This window comes from Sinocyclocheilus anshuiensis, unplaced genomic scaffold (assembly GCF_001515605.1).
Source record: "Sinocyclocheilus anshuiensis isolate Anshui unplaced genomic scaffold, SAMN03320099.WGS_v1.1 scaffold248, whole genome shotgun sequence".
NCBI lineage: Eukaryota > Metazoa > Chordata > Actinopteri > Cypriniformes > Cyprinidae > Sinocyclocheilus > Sinocyclocheilus anshuiensis.
In genome coordinates this window covers 900,433-914,030 of record NW_015555734.1, presented here as the reverse complement: position 1 = coordinate 914,030, position 13,598 = coordinate 900,433, and the positions used below count along the sequence as shown (strand labels likewise).

The window sequence follows — 13,598 nt, the reverse complement described above, 5'->3', positions numbered from 1 at the left end:
ACTTACATATAAAGTGCAATAAATGCAACACAGTAGATCTCTTTAACACCAGAACACATAAATATCTATTGAACATTTACTTAGCACACAACAACCTTTCCAGAACAAGGTTTTATCATATGTAACCATTCTGATGAAAATGTCGCCACCCAGTGGTGGGTCCTTAAAATCTTTTGGTCCTGAATTAAAACGAATTGAATTAACTAAACTGAGTAAAAACAACTATATAAAAATAAATAATAAATAAATCTATAATAAATCTCTTTTTTTTCTTTTTATAGTAGCCTGTTAACAAAATAGAACTTAATCAGAGACTTTTAATTTGAAAATCAAGTCAATTTAATATACTAAATTGAGGTAAAACTAATATAGACTATATAAATATATATAAAATGATAAATTAATCTATAATTCATTTTTTTTAATTTTTTTATTGTAGGCTGTAAAAAAAAATAGAACGCAAACAGCGACTTTTAATTTGAAAAGAAAAAATAATCTCTGTGGCAGGACGCCTGTTCTTATCTAGTGTAGCTGCCTGTCAGCCTGTTGTGAATGTCGGAGGATGTCTGACAACGCAGAATCTCCTACAGAAAATCAAAAAGATGATCCCTCGATACAACACACTGCCACTGAACACACTGGATCGTCGGATGAGAAGAAAAAGAGTATGGTTTTAGAATTATATACATGAGCAGAGAAACGGTTATGCATTAATTTCTAAACGCTGCTGCATTGATTATTTCGCGTAGTTTATTAGCGAGCTACTTCCGCGATTTCTCGAAGATTGACCGCTCTGTCAGCCAATCAAGGTGCCGTATGTTTAAAGGCAGCCAATGGCTGACCAAGCATGGGTGTTTTTTTTTTTTTTTTTTACCGTGACAGACCATGACAGAGATTGTTAGAGTTGTAGTTTTTTTATTTAATTTAAAGAAAGTTAGGCCTAAATGCTAATTTAATTAATTATATTAATATTAATTAATCATTCTCATAGTGTGGCTTACGGTAATATCTTACCACCTTTTCAACCATAGGTGATAAGTTATTACCGTGTATTATTTCACATTTAATTGCTTCGTGTGAACACCTTTGCGGACCCCATGGCAATATTGTACCATACTAATGTATTTACGTAATGCTTTTATTGCAAAGTCTATATTATTATTATTATTTATGTATAGAGTCATATACTTTTTTTTTAACATTTTTACTTCACTTGCTTTCAACATTTCAGCATCAAACAATAATTAGCAGCACACCCCTGTGGAAAAAGTGCATTTAATTGTTTTGAATATGCACTTAGTGTACTTCAAATTTTAAAATTATATTTAAAAACTGTACTTATAATAATATGTAATATAATAATAACATACTTATAGTATAATATAATACCATACTTATTCTGACCTGTGCTTATTAAAATATATAAAAAGTGATCATTCTACAGTTTATTATATTTTAAATGATTAAAAACTAAATGACCATATATGTCTATGGAAGGATATTTGGCAATACACTTTAAGCATATTCCAAAGACAGTAGAAATAATTAGAAAATTGCCTATAAAGATGAACTGAAGTCCTACTTAATTGGGTCAAAAACATTATTAACTATTAACTAATTGCAGTTATTAAAAATGTAGGCCTTAATACATTTTCATTTAATTGTAAATAACATGTAATTTAGTGTCTGAAAACATTACGTTCACACTTAAGGAAAAGTAAGTGTGATAAAGTATATTATTTCCTCTGACTCTGATGTGGGATATTGCAGCTTCTCTTACCAATTATATTGCATTTTATTGCTTATTATCATATTAACATAACATATCTATTCATTAAAAATTTATATCAAATTTCAGATATAGTCACATTCCAGAAAACTGCAGTTATTAACTTCATTCTGCACACAAAGGAGTTCGCTACATGGCATGTAATATACTGTATGTATGTATGTATGTATGTATGTATTTTTCTTTTTTCTTTTTTTTTTGGCTAATTGTATCTGTAATGAATTTCAACTTCTTAAAGGGATAGTTCACCCAAAAAAAGAAAATTCTGTCGTCATTGTCACCCTCATGTCATTCCAAAGTTTCTTTCTTCTGCTGATCACAAAAGAAGATATTTTGAAGAATGTGGGTAACCGAACAGTTGACAGTAGCCAGTGACTTCCATAGTATGGAAGAAAGAAACTCATACAGGTTTGGAATGAGGGTGAGTAAATGATGACAGATTTTTATATTTGAATGAACTACCTTTAATAAATATGGTCTACAGATTTTCCAAATATGTTGTACATGATTTTTTTCTCATTATATATTTCAGTTGATGTGCTGTTGAAGGCGGTCGGTGATACGCCCATCATGAAAACCAAAAAATGGTCTGTGGAAAGCGGGAGGACAGTACAGTCACTCGCTCAGTTTATCTCACGCTTTCTCAAACTCGATCCTAGTGAACAACTGGTATGTTATTCTCCTCCGTCATGGCACCTCATTACATTAAAGAGCATTAAAGTGCAATGTAAGACCGGGTGTGTTTTGTGTTCTATCAGCATTCAGCGTAACACACATATTTATGTAAAAATACAACAACATACTTATTCTGACCTGTGCTTATTAAAATATATAAACGAAAAGGTGATCATTCTACATTTTATTATATTTTAAATGATTAAAAACTTCTTGCTGACAGATAGGTAAAACGTGGTGGCTTGAAGGATGGTGGAAAAGATTGGTAAAGATTTAAAAATACAATTAATTAGATTTGGAGAGTCTTTTAATGTCATCTAATGATTCTTGTTCCAAATATGCCTTACAAGATTTTTTGGCATGAACTATTGTTATACTGAATGACATTTTAGTGGGTGTCTTCCATAAATCATGGTAAAAATGTATGATAGTTATTATTTTGGGCTCAGAAAAATAAAATGAAACAGGACACATTCTAATGTATGAAAATAAATCACCTTTTCGTCATTGACCCATATATTTAAAATAATTGTTACATAAAATATATTTTCATTTTTCAGTAATTATAACGTAAATATAACATATTTATATACATAAATATAATGTATGTAATGCTTTCATAAATATGTGTATTTGTGAACCGAATCAAAATAATATCACTCATGAAATCAAACAGAAAAAAAAAAAAGAATTATGAGAGCTAAACTATTGTTGTTGTTTTTTCTTATTGCTTTTCTGTACGGAATTCTTTATCTTTATCTTTCTGCTCTTCCATCAGTTCATTTATGTCAATCAGTCATTTGCTCCATCACCAGACCAGGAAGTGGGTGCACTTTTTGAGGTATGTTTTTTCGTGTGTGTGTGTGTCTCTCTGCCCCTTCTGGCTTTGTAAGAAAATTGCAAGTAGACTGAAATCATTCAGATTGCCATTTTGACAGTAGTGCAGCCACTGACAAATGCTGCTTGGCAAGTATTCATCTTACAGCCCAAAACAAAATCAAGACTTTGTAAAAGAGCATAATAGGACCCCTTTAAAGATCTACCTGCTCATATTTTGACTATTTAGGAAACTCAAAGCTCTGGTAAAATCTAACAATCCTCTTTACAAGAGACCATTTCTGTTCTAACTTTACCAGTGTAATTTATTATGGGTATAATAGGTAATGCCATAATAATACCATTTTAGTTGCCTTCATTTCTATGAAAAAAACAGTGCGTTTAGCTGATTAGCTCAGTAAACCTTGTTGTTCTACTCTGTTTTACAGTGTTTTGGAAGTGATGGTAAACTAGTTCTCCATTACTGCAAGTCCCAGGCCTGGGGATGATCGTGCAACTTTTTTTTTCTCTCTCCCTTTCTCCCGTTTCATTTATACACCTGCACACATACAGTATCAAAAACATCACTCACACATCATGATTGTTTTTATAACTTATTGATTTTTCATGTGTAATTTTTTGTAAATAATAAAATGTAAATAATATTGTAAAACAATGCAATATCTCATGGGACTTTATATATTTTTTTAAAGTGGAGCGAAGATGGAAGGAATCGGCGGAAATCATAAGAACCCCAAATACCTCTAGCAACAAATTTTGATGGATGTTTTTCATATTTAAGCTCATGTTGAAGTGATTTACAGGGACAAGGACAATATGTGATTCTCAGAAGTACAGAGTGATTACTTTTCACAGGAGGGGTGGGTAATGTCCCAGGACAGAACAGGTCACATGTAAGGGGTGGTAGAGACATACAGGGGTGTGAAGAATAGGTGGGACAGAGAGAGCAATGTGAAAGAAGACAGGATAGAAAGATGGAGACGGCGCTAACAGATGGATTGAAGAGGGATTATGGATGCTCTTGGTAGAGTGTGACACCAATTTACAAGGAAAGGCAGGAAAAGGAGGAGATTTGGGCAGGATTGTACCAAAAAAGAGGAAAAGCTGAAATAATCGCGAAAGGATAAGGATAGAAACTGCATGCTGAATCAAAGAAACAAGGACCTTCTGTATTTAACAACTGCACAGAAGGTGGAAAAAGATCAAAATTAATGGATCGAATAGGGAGAAATTATTACGATGGACATGATGTAAGAAGATTAATGTGCACAGGTAAAAATAAGCTTTTTTTAATGCAGAATAATTGTTGATTTTCTTGTAAAACCACTAAATTTAATTCTCAATTCCGCATATATAATAATGTAACATGTAAAAGGTATTGCTTTCAGATCATCATGCAATTTAAAGGAGAAACCTTTTAAACCTTTTGGTACTATTAACAAATAAATGATTGATTCAAGCATTTGTTCTGATTAGCGGACATTTTATCTTTCACATCGCTTACAAAAACATTAAAATAATTGTCAAATTTAGTCTCTATATTCCAATAAACTGTAAAAAGTGGAGATGTGCAGTTGTTGCCTTAAAAAGCTATTTCCAGTTGATCTAACCATTGAAAACGAGTTTTGTTAATGTAACCTGCAGTAATGTAGTCAGGTTTATTCAGATATGTATATATATATATATGTGTGTGTATATTTAATTGAATGTTCCATATTTTATGTAAAGGATAAATATATAAGTATCCTTAAAAGAGTTAAAAAAAAAAAAAAAAACACACACATGCACACCTACAAAGCCCAAACAGATTAAAACAGATTATTAGAGGATTACAAGTAAAGTTAGACTTAATGCAAGAGCTTAACTAATAATTTCATCACGTAACTTCAAACGTAATCCTTCATTTTCCCTCTTTCCTTTTCTCATTTTTAATCCCATTCAGGGCTGTACTGGATGATGCGTTAGGGAAAATAAAAAATAGTTCCACATCATTTATTCAGCATTACGTAAACACGTTTGATTATACAGTTCTGCTCATAAGTTTACATACCCCTTGCAGAATATGCAAGATATGAATCATTTTAACAAAATACGAGGGATCATAAAAATTGCATGTTATTTTTTTTTATTTTAGTACTGTCCTGAATAAGCATTTTAACATAACAGATGTTTGTCCTGAGCAGTTTGAAAAACTTGGTTTTCTAGCATCTTCAACATACCTGAACTTGTTTCAACAGTGACTGTATGCTTTTGAGATGCGAAACTTTTTCGATATGTACAGTACATGTGGTTGTAAACGTTTTGAATTGGATAATTGGGGCCGAACTTATTTTATATTCTGGGAAACATATATCTCATGTAGCTTTTGAAGGGAAGTACCAAATATGTACCAAATACTAAATATATAGTGCTAAAAATATATTCTTTAAACAAAACAAGAAAAATGTACACATCATCCTATTCAAAGGATTACATCCCCAGCTTTTAATGCACCGTGTTTCCATCTTGAGCATCAGTGAACGTTTTCACCTTTTGTAATAGGTGTGTATAATTTCCTCAACTGTCCTCAGTGTGAAAAGATGGATCTCAATATCAGTCACTGTTGGAAAGGGTTAAAACATGCTAGAAAATGAAAGAATGTGCAGGACCTGAAGGATTTTTCTAAAGAACTGTGGGCAGTTTAACTGCTCCAGACAAACAAGGGACTTGTGAACAACTATCACATAACAAACAAACAGTCATTGATCATCCAGCTAACAACACACATTATTAAGATAAAAAAAAAAATAAAATAATCCCTCTTATTTTTGTTAAAATTCTTAACATCTTGAATATTCAGCAAGGAGTATGTAAACTTATGAGCAGAACTGATTATGACTGATATGAGAAGAAGCAATAGTAAATAATCGTAAGGGTCCTTAGTTTAATCCGATTTACAGTAAAGAAAGTTTTGGGAATTTATTGACCTATGCCTATGGTTTTCAAAGCTTCATAAATCAAAAATATAAACAACTCAAATAATTTCTAATAAAGCAATTTAATGAGATTAAAGTGATTATTTGTGTTACAGCAATTGGTGATAGAAAAAAAATTATGACTCCATATAAAATATATAAAACAAATTAAAATATCAAATATTAAAATAATCCATATAATGATATACTTATGCCAGGAAGCAACACACAAATGTCTGTCTGTTTAATGTAATATGCCTTTTAGAATTCTTAAAGGACATTTACATTTTCTTTAAGTTTTATTTATTTATTTAATTTAATTAAATTTTTCTTTGGATAATAATCATCTGCCCAGAACAAGGTGTAGTGTATAAGCCTGTGACATATGTTGTTCTTTCCTCTCTTACTAAGGTTCTTCCCTGATCTGACCCTCTCCTTTAATAAATCCACATCTTCATTTATCCTACCATCTGTAACAGGGATCTCTTACTCATTTCTGCTTTATATAATTTTCTCAATTTCATTCTCATCCCCAAAGATTTCTTGTGCTTGGTTACTGATCCCTGTTTGCCCTTTAGAAAACCAGCTCTGGGTAGCTTTATAAAACCAGCTCCTTCCCTTTGGGTAGCATGTTGGACCACATGTCCAGGCGTTCTCGCTCCCTGGTCTCTCTTTTCCTGACCTCCCTTGCCCTCGCATTATCTGTGCTGGCTTTCTGTACGTCTTACTGGTGTGAAGGAACGCACAAGGTTGTCAAACCTCTCTGCCTTTCACCTGTCAAGATGAAGAACTGCGGACAGAACAACAGTGAACCTTACACTACAGGTATGATATAGCCTTCTGGTTTGATATTACCTGTGATAAATCACAATCATGATGATATTCAAACCAACATCACGATTGCAAGTATGACTTTAAACTGGAATAGTTCATCCAAAAAAGAAAATGTGTTGAAAATGTACTTGCCCTCAGGCCATCCAAGATGTAGATGAGTTTGTTTCCTCATCAGGACAGATCTGGAGAAATTTAGCATTACATCACTTGCTCTGCAATGGATCCAGTGCAGTGAATGGGTGCCGTCAGAATGAAAATCCAAACATCTGAGAAAAACATCACAATAATCCACAAATAATCCACACTCCAGTGAAGCAAAAGTGTTTGTAATAAACAAATATATCTTTATGCCGCTTTTAACTTAAAACCATAATATTGTTTTTTCCAGTGAAAAAGTTGCCTTATCTGAATCACAAGAGAAATATGCACAAGATCAAGCACTGTTTACGAGTAAAATCCACCCAAAACTGTTCTAAAGAAATACTGCGAGTTGGGTGCTTTTTCACTGGAGGAAATGTTAGAATAGATGATGGACTTGTGTTTTGGCTATAAACAAGTTTAAAGTTAAAATGTCTTAATAATGGATTTGTTTCTTACAAACATGCATATTTCCACTTCATAATACTTTAATTGATGGGGTTGTGTGGATTACTTGTGGATTATTGTGATGTTTTAACAGCTGTTTCAGCTCTCATTCTGACGGCACCCATTCACTGCAGAGGTTCCATTGGTGAGCAAGTGATGTAATGCCAAATTTCAACAAATCTGTTCTAATGAAGAAATAAACTAATCTACATCCTGCATGGCCTCAGTGGGCAAAGTTTCATTTTTTTAGTTCCTTTAAGAATTGAGTAACTTAAATTTTAGAGACAATGATGCCATTTGTTTTGGCTAATGACCTGCCAACGGAAATAGTTTTAAACTAAATGAAAACACAATTAACCTTTGCACATCTCTGAGCAGAAGTGGTGGTGTTTCTTTTCTGAATTTATCAGTCAGTGTTTTGAATATATTGGTTGAGTGAATGGCTCATTCATAAAGATAGTTGTCACCTACTGGCGTAATAATGTAGCCTGCAGAAAGAATCAATGAAAAATCCCCACTACTAATGCATACGTACTACAAATGCTACTAATGATACAAACAGTGACTGTACCATACACTCATTCAGGTTACTGTCAGGCTAATTGGTTGTCCTCTTTTCTCTTCAGAAAGCCCCACCTCGGATCCTCAAAACCCGTTACCAACATTATTACCAAAGCGAAGAGAGGAACTTGCCAGGATTCGACAAAGACAATTGGCCAATGCAGTGCACTACATTTGGGAGACAGGAGAAGACAAGTATACCTTCAGATATTTCCACACAGGATTTTGGGAGTCCTGTGAAAAACATGCTGATGGTAAGAAAATGTCTCATCAAGAGACATCAAAGCAATATAGTTCACCCAAAAAATGAAAATTCTGTCACCCTGAGGTATCTACTTACCCTCATGTCGCTTCCAACCAATCATGTACTTTTTATTTATGGACCACAAAAGGAGATGTTATGCTGGACTTTCATGCTGCTTATTCCCCTGTACTGAAACTGAAAGTTGTCCATTTTCATTCCACCAAATTCATTGTCAAATTTAGTGAATTGGTCACACCAAACCAGGGATTCTCAACTCTGGCCCTCAAGATCCACTTTCCTGCAGAGTTTAGCTCCAACCGTGATCAAACTCACCTGCCTATAACTTTATAGTAATCCCGAAGACCCTGACCCTTGTGTGTTTGTTTAGAGTTGGAGCTAAACTCTGCAGGAAAATGAATCTTGAGGGCCAGAGTTGAGAACCCCTGCACTAAACAATAGCATTTGTGAATATTGACGTCGGAACTGGTCAGGGACGCGGGAAGTAGGGGTGCTGAGGGGGCTGCAGCACCCCGTTTTCACATGGTTGCAAATGCAACGCCAAGTTTCTTCATTTAAATTTATTCAGTTTTAGCATTTAATAATTTATTTGTAATGATCTCTGAAATGTAAAACACACAGCACCCCCAACCGAAAACATCTTCCCGCGCCCCTGGAACTGGTACACTCACCGTACTCGTGTATTTTATGGAAAAGAGCTGCATGAACATTCTGTGAAATATCTTCTTTTGTACTTCATGAAAGTAAGAGTTTGAACTAACATATCATGTTAGTAAATGACACAAATGTAATTTTTGAGCAATTATTCCCATTTTCATTACATTACAGTTTTTACAATCCTTTTGGCACTAATTTTAGAAACTTGATGTCATTTTTCAAAACTCTAGACAAAACATCATCACTTGTAACAGATTTTCCAATGTTCAAAACATTGCATTGTGCATGCATATTTTTAAAGAAACCTTACACTTGCAGAATCATTGGTTCAAATAACTTAAAGGAACATTAATTTAGATCACTGTGCATGGGGACCATAGAAACAGCATCTCAAACAGAATGATGATGAAGTATTACATCCATAGTCAATGTAGTCCTGTTGGTTAATGTTCCACAGTAATTGATCATCATGAAATTTTCCTGATCATAACATGGAATCTTGTTTGTCAGTTTCCACAAAGCTATGCATTAAAGGGATAGTTCACCCAAAAATTTAAATTGTCATCATTTACTCACCCTCCACTTGTTCCAAACCTGTATTAGTTTCTTTCTTCTGTTGAACACAAAAGAAGATATCTTGAAGAATGATGGTAACCAAACAGTTAACGGTAGCCATTGACATCCTTAGTATTTTTTTTTCTCCATACTATGAGTCAATGACTACCACCAACCGACAAAATATCTTCTTTTGTGCTGAAGAACAGAAGAAATAAACTCATACAGGTTAAGAACAAGTGGAAGGTGAGTGAATAATGTCAGAATTTTTATTTTTGAGTGAACTATCCCTTTAAGAGTAATTCTGAGCAGTTTTTTAAATTGACATTTAGATCATTGTAATGAAATAAATAGACAGTCATCTCAGATGCAATGTGTGAATTGCTTTTTGAAGTAGTGATACTTTGATGTTATGTTGTGTCATTTTTAATAGGTGAATATAGTCAAAGGAACAAATGAACATAGGTTTATGTGTATTGTATCTACTCATTTGGAGAATGTCTTAGAGTTTTGAAAATATGCATTTTGATTACTGGTTGTGAGTTTTGTGACTAGAATTTTGAAAAAATGATTAATATCATTGAGTGTGTCAGACATTGGATTCCATTGGTATTCTTGTTCATTCTGCTAAATTACAGGAGAACGATGTCGTCGGTTCTTGGATCTTACTCCTGGAGAGACTCATGGTGAGAGTGCAGTGTGTGTGCATGAAATGATTTCTGCAGAATGATATAACCAATGATGTGTGTAGGTGTATCTGTGCCTGCAAGGCTTTCTGTATTTGTACAGTATGTGCTCATATAGTGAACTGTGTGCATGTGCTCCTCTCTGCCTGCTGCAGGTGTTCTGTGGTTGTCAATGATTGCTGAGTTCATGTACATCAGTTTGTTGGGCATGGGCTTTCTACTCATGTGGGTGGAAGTGCTGTGTGCTCATAAAGAAATGCATGCACTCAAAATCAACGCTTTCGCAGCCATATGTACAGTGCTCTCAGGTAAGATAGTGGTCCTTGGTTCTCTCTTGTGGCACATTTTGGTATTGCAGTCTTTGGTAATTATTGTTAATGTATAATATTTTGATTTCCCCCTACTTTTTTCTTTCAGGACTGTTAGGGATGGTGGCTCATATGATGTACACTACTGTATTTCAGCTAACTGTGATTGTGGGGCCCAAAGACTGGAGACCTCAGACGTGGGACTACGGCTGGTCATTTGCGTGAGTGCACTTACACTTACACAATATATTTTCATCCAGTTTATGTGTAGTAAAGTTTGACTTGATTCTGATTGGATTAAAGTGGAAGTTTGTTCGTATGAACTATGTAGATGTTTACGAATATCGTAGAAATGTTAATGAATACTTCCAGGTTCATTGAATCCGTGGAATTAATAGGCTGTTTTTATGTATTTAAATGTGTTTAGTGCTTTCACATTCATTATATGCATTTACCTACAGTAATTTTTCATAAATGTTTCATTAAGTTCTGTGTGATTTTTTTGGGTGCCGTATTCGACAGGTTTCTTTTCATCATTTACCAAAGCCTGAACTTTAAAATGTTAATAATGAAATCAAATTCTGTATTTAATCATCATTTAATTAGAAATATCCAAATAATAGTAGCTATAATATATTATAATATAATATAGGATTGTAAAGATTTTTATATGTAAATACCTTTATGTCTTAGATCCTGTCATACATCTGTATACTACAAACATAAAACTATATGTGCAAACATTATGTATAAAAAAATAACCCACAATTACTAATCAGGATGTGATATTGTAAGTCCCGAAAGCATAAAATTATTTTGTGTGAGGAACAGACTTAAATTTTAAATCTATTATTCACTGAAAATCTTCCCCTTCGCCATAGCTTTCACATCTCATTCAAGTTTGCAAATATAGAATGTTGAAGATATATGTAAATATATATTCAAATATGAAAGAGATGTTGTCTGAGGTTAGGCATCCATGATGCTAAATGCCAGTTTGAATATATCAAAATATTAGCAAAAAAACAAAACAAAACGTATATTTCGGTGTGTTCAGCATTGAGAAATAGTTCACTGATTGTTGACAAAGTTCTCTCGACAAGTTCTCGTCTAATTTTCCTCTTTCTTTTGCATGGTTCTTTCACTCACTTCTCGACTCTAAGGCTGGCATGGGTGTCTTTCAGCTGCTGCATGTGTTCTGCAGTTATGACCCTTAATTCTTACACAAAAACAGTCATTGAGCAACGTCACCGCCAGAGGCTTCGATTAGAGGAGGCCCGTGCTACAAGCCACGCTCCGTCCTATGATGAGGTGGTCCCAGGTGGCGGGCTGTACTCCGTCAGCGGCCTATTACAGTGCCCAAATGGGATGATAGACTCTATGTGGGCATCCGATGGGAGCATGGGACTGGTGCAAGAGAGGGATGTGCCCACCCTGGTACTGTTTGGAGGATGCGGACAAGATTCGTGTGAGGACTGCGAGAGAGAGATGGATGAGATGAAGGAGGCCATGAATGGAATAGATTCTCCTTGTTAATCTTGGATGATGTGAGTTGAAGGGCTAGTTCACCCATAAATGAAAATGTTGTCATTATTTAGTCCTCATCATGTCATTCCAAACCTATGTTACTTTCTTTCGTCTGTGGAACACAAAAGAAAATAACTTGAAGAATGTTAGTAATCAAACAGATTTGGTTACCTCAGATACCCAGTGGATGGAGAAAATGTATTTTTTTTAAATGTTCCACAGAAGAAAAAACTCATCCAGGTTTGGATTGACCTTTGAATGATGACAGAATTTTAATTTTGGGCGAAATATTCCTGTAGTTTTTATAACAATGGCTTTGTATGTTTTGTTTGCCTGATTAACTGACTGACGAGCAAAAACTGTCTATGCTAAATGTCTTTATAGATGATTTTTCAGGTATGTCTGTTGCTGAAATTCAGTCAGTATGAGATACTGTATGTAGACACCCAGTGGGTGTGAGAAAAGTGTCACCCTCTGTGTGTGAGTGGATTTCCAAGTGTGAGGATTTAGGAAAATTTAATTTATATTTTGAAAGGTATAAGAGACTTTTGAGTGGATTATACTGAGATATTGTCAGATCACAAAGCCTGTATTATTTTCATGTTGTATTTTAACCAAAAGGTTTCTCTATTATATCTCATATTTTCTGCTGTATTGTATTTTTTCTTTTATTTGGCTTAGAATTGACACCCAAACCATAACGAATCATAAAAAAATAAATGAATAAAAATAAAATAATAATGTAAATGTTAATGTAAATGTAAAAATTCTAAAGAATTGCTTGAAATATCGACTAAATGTGGAATTGTTGCAACCATTAAATGGTGTGATTATTTGTGCTATGGGGTTTTCTCTCACTTCTGAGAGTAGAGCAGAGTATATAGTCAATACTGTATGATATTGTAAGAATTATGCAATTTTTGGATTACTTACATTTATATAGGTCTTTAACTAATACACTTATGTCAACAGTGTACCTGTTGTGTTTATGTCACATAGCAAAACAGTTTTGCTGCTACTGAGGTGGGATATGGTTAAGGTTAGGGGCAGGTTTGGTGGTATCGTTAGAAAGTGTAGGGGTAGGATCAACACTGTAATTATTGATGTGACTACAAAAATTAATTATAGATGTAATTACAGGAAGGTGTTTTTAAATATAAGTACAATGTTAAAATATGCATGTACATAATAAGTGCATTGTATCAAATGATTCATTTAAATGTATGTTCATAGCAGTTAAAGACACTTACTATAAAGTGGGCTCCTTGCATTTACTGTTGTCCAATGTGATATTCCAAGTGTCCCTTGTATCTTCATCTATTGTCTTTAATTCCTAGTGTTCCTTGTATTTCCATCTATTGTCTTTAA

At 33.9% G+C, this 13,598-nt stretch overlaps 2 protein-coding genes across 2 annotated transcripts; both read left to right on the top strand.

Annotated features, from left to right (window-relative positions):
• Positions 1–515: 515 nt before the first annotated feature.
• On the top strand, positions 516–3,956 carry LOC107673043 (ubiquitin-like protein ATG12). Its single transcript, XM_016466476.1, has 4 exons — positions 516–665; positions 2,322–2,458; positions 3,243–3,305; positions 3,730–3,956. The coding sequence occupies exons 1-4, from the start codon at positions 563–565 to the stop codon at positions 3,787–3,789; spliced, it is 363 nt and encodes a 120-aa protein (XP_016321962.1). The 5' UTR covers positions 516–562; the 3' UTR covers positions 3,790–3,956.
• Positions 3,957–4,042: 86 nt separating this feature from the next.
• On the top strand, positions 4,043–12,304 carry LOC107673042 (germ cell-specific gene 1-like protein). The gene is made up of 7 exons (XM_016466475.1): positions 4,043–4,573; positions 6,667–7,080; positions 8,301–8,489; positions 10,348–10,395; positions 10,551–10,703; positions 10,813–10,924; positions 11,867–12,304. Exons 2-7 carry the CDS (start codon positions 6,885–6,887, stop codon positions 12,237–12,239), a joined length of 1,071 nt encoding a protein of 356 aa, XP_016321961.1. The 5' UTR covers positions 4,043–4,573; positions 6,667–6,884; the 3' UTR covers positions 12,240–12,304.
• The last annotated feature ends 1,294 nt before the right edge of the window (positions 12,305–13,598 follow it).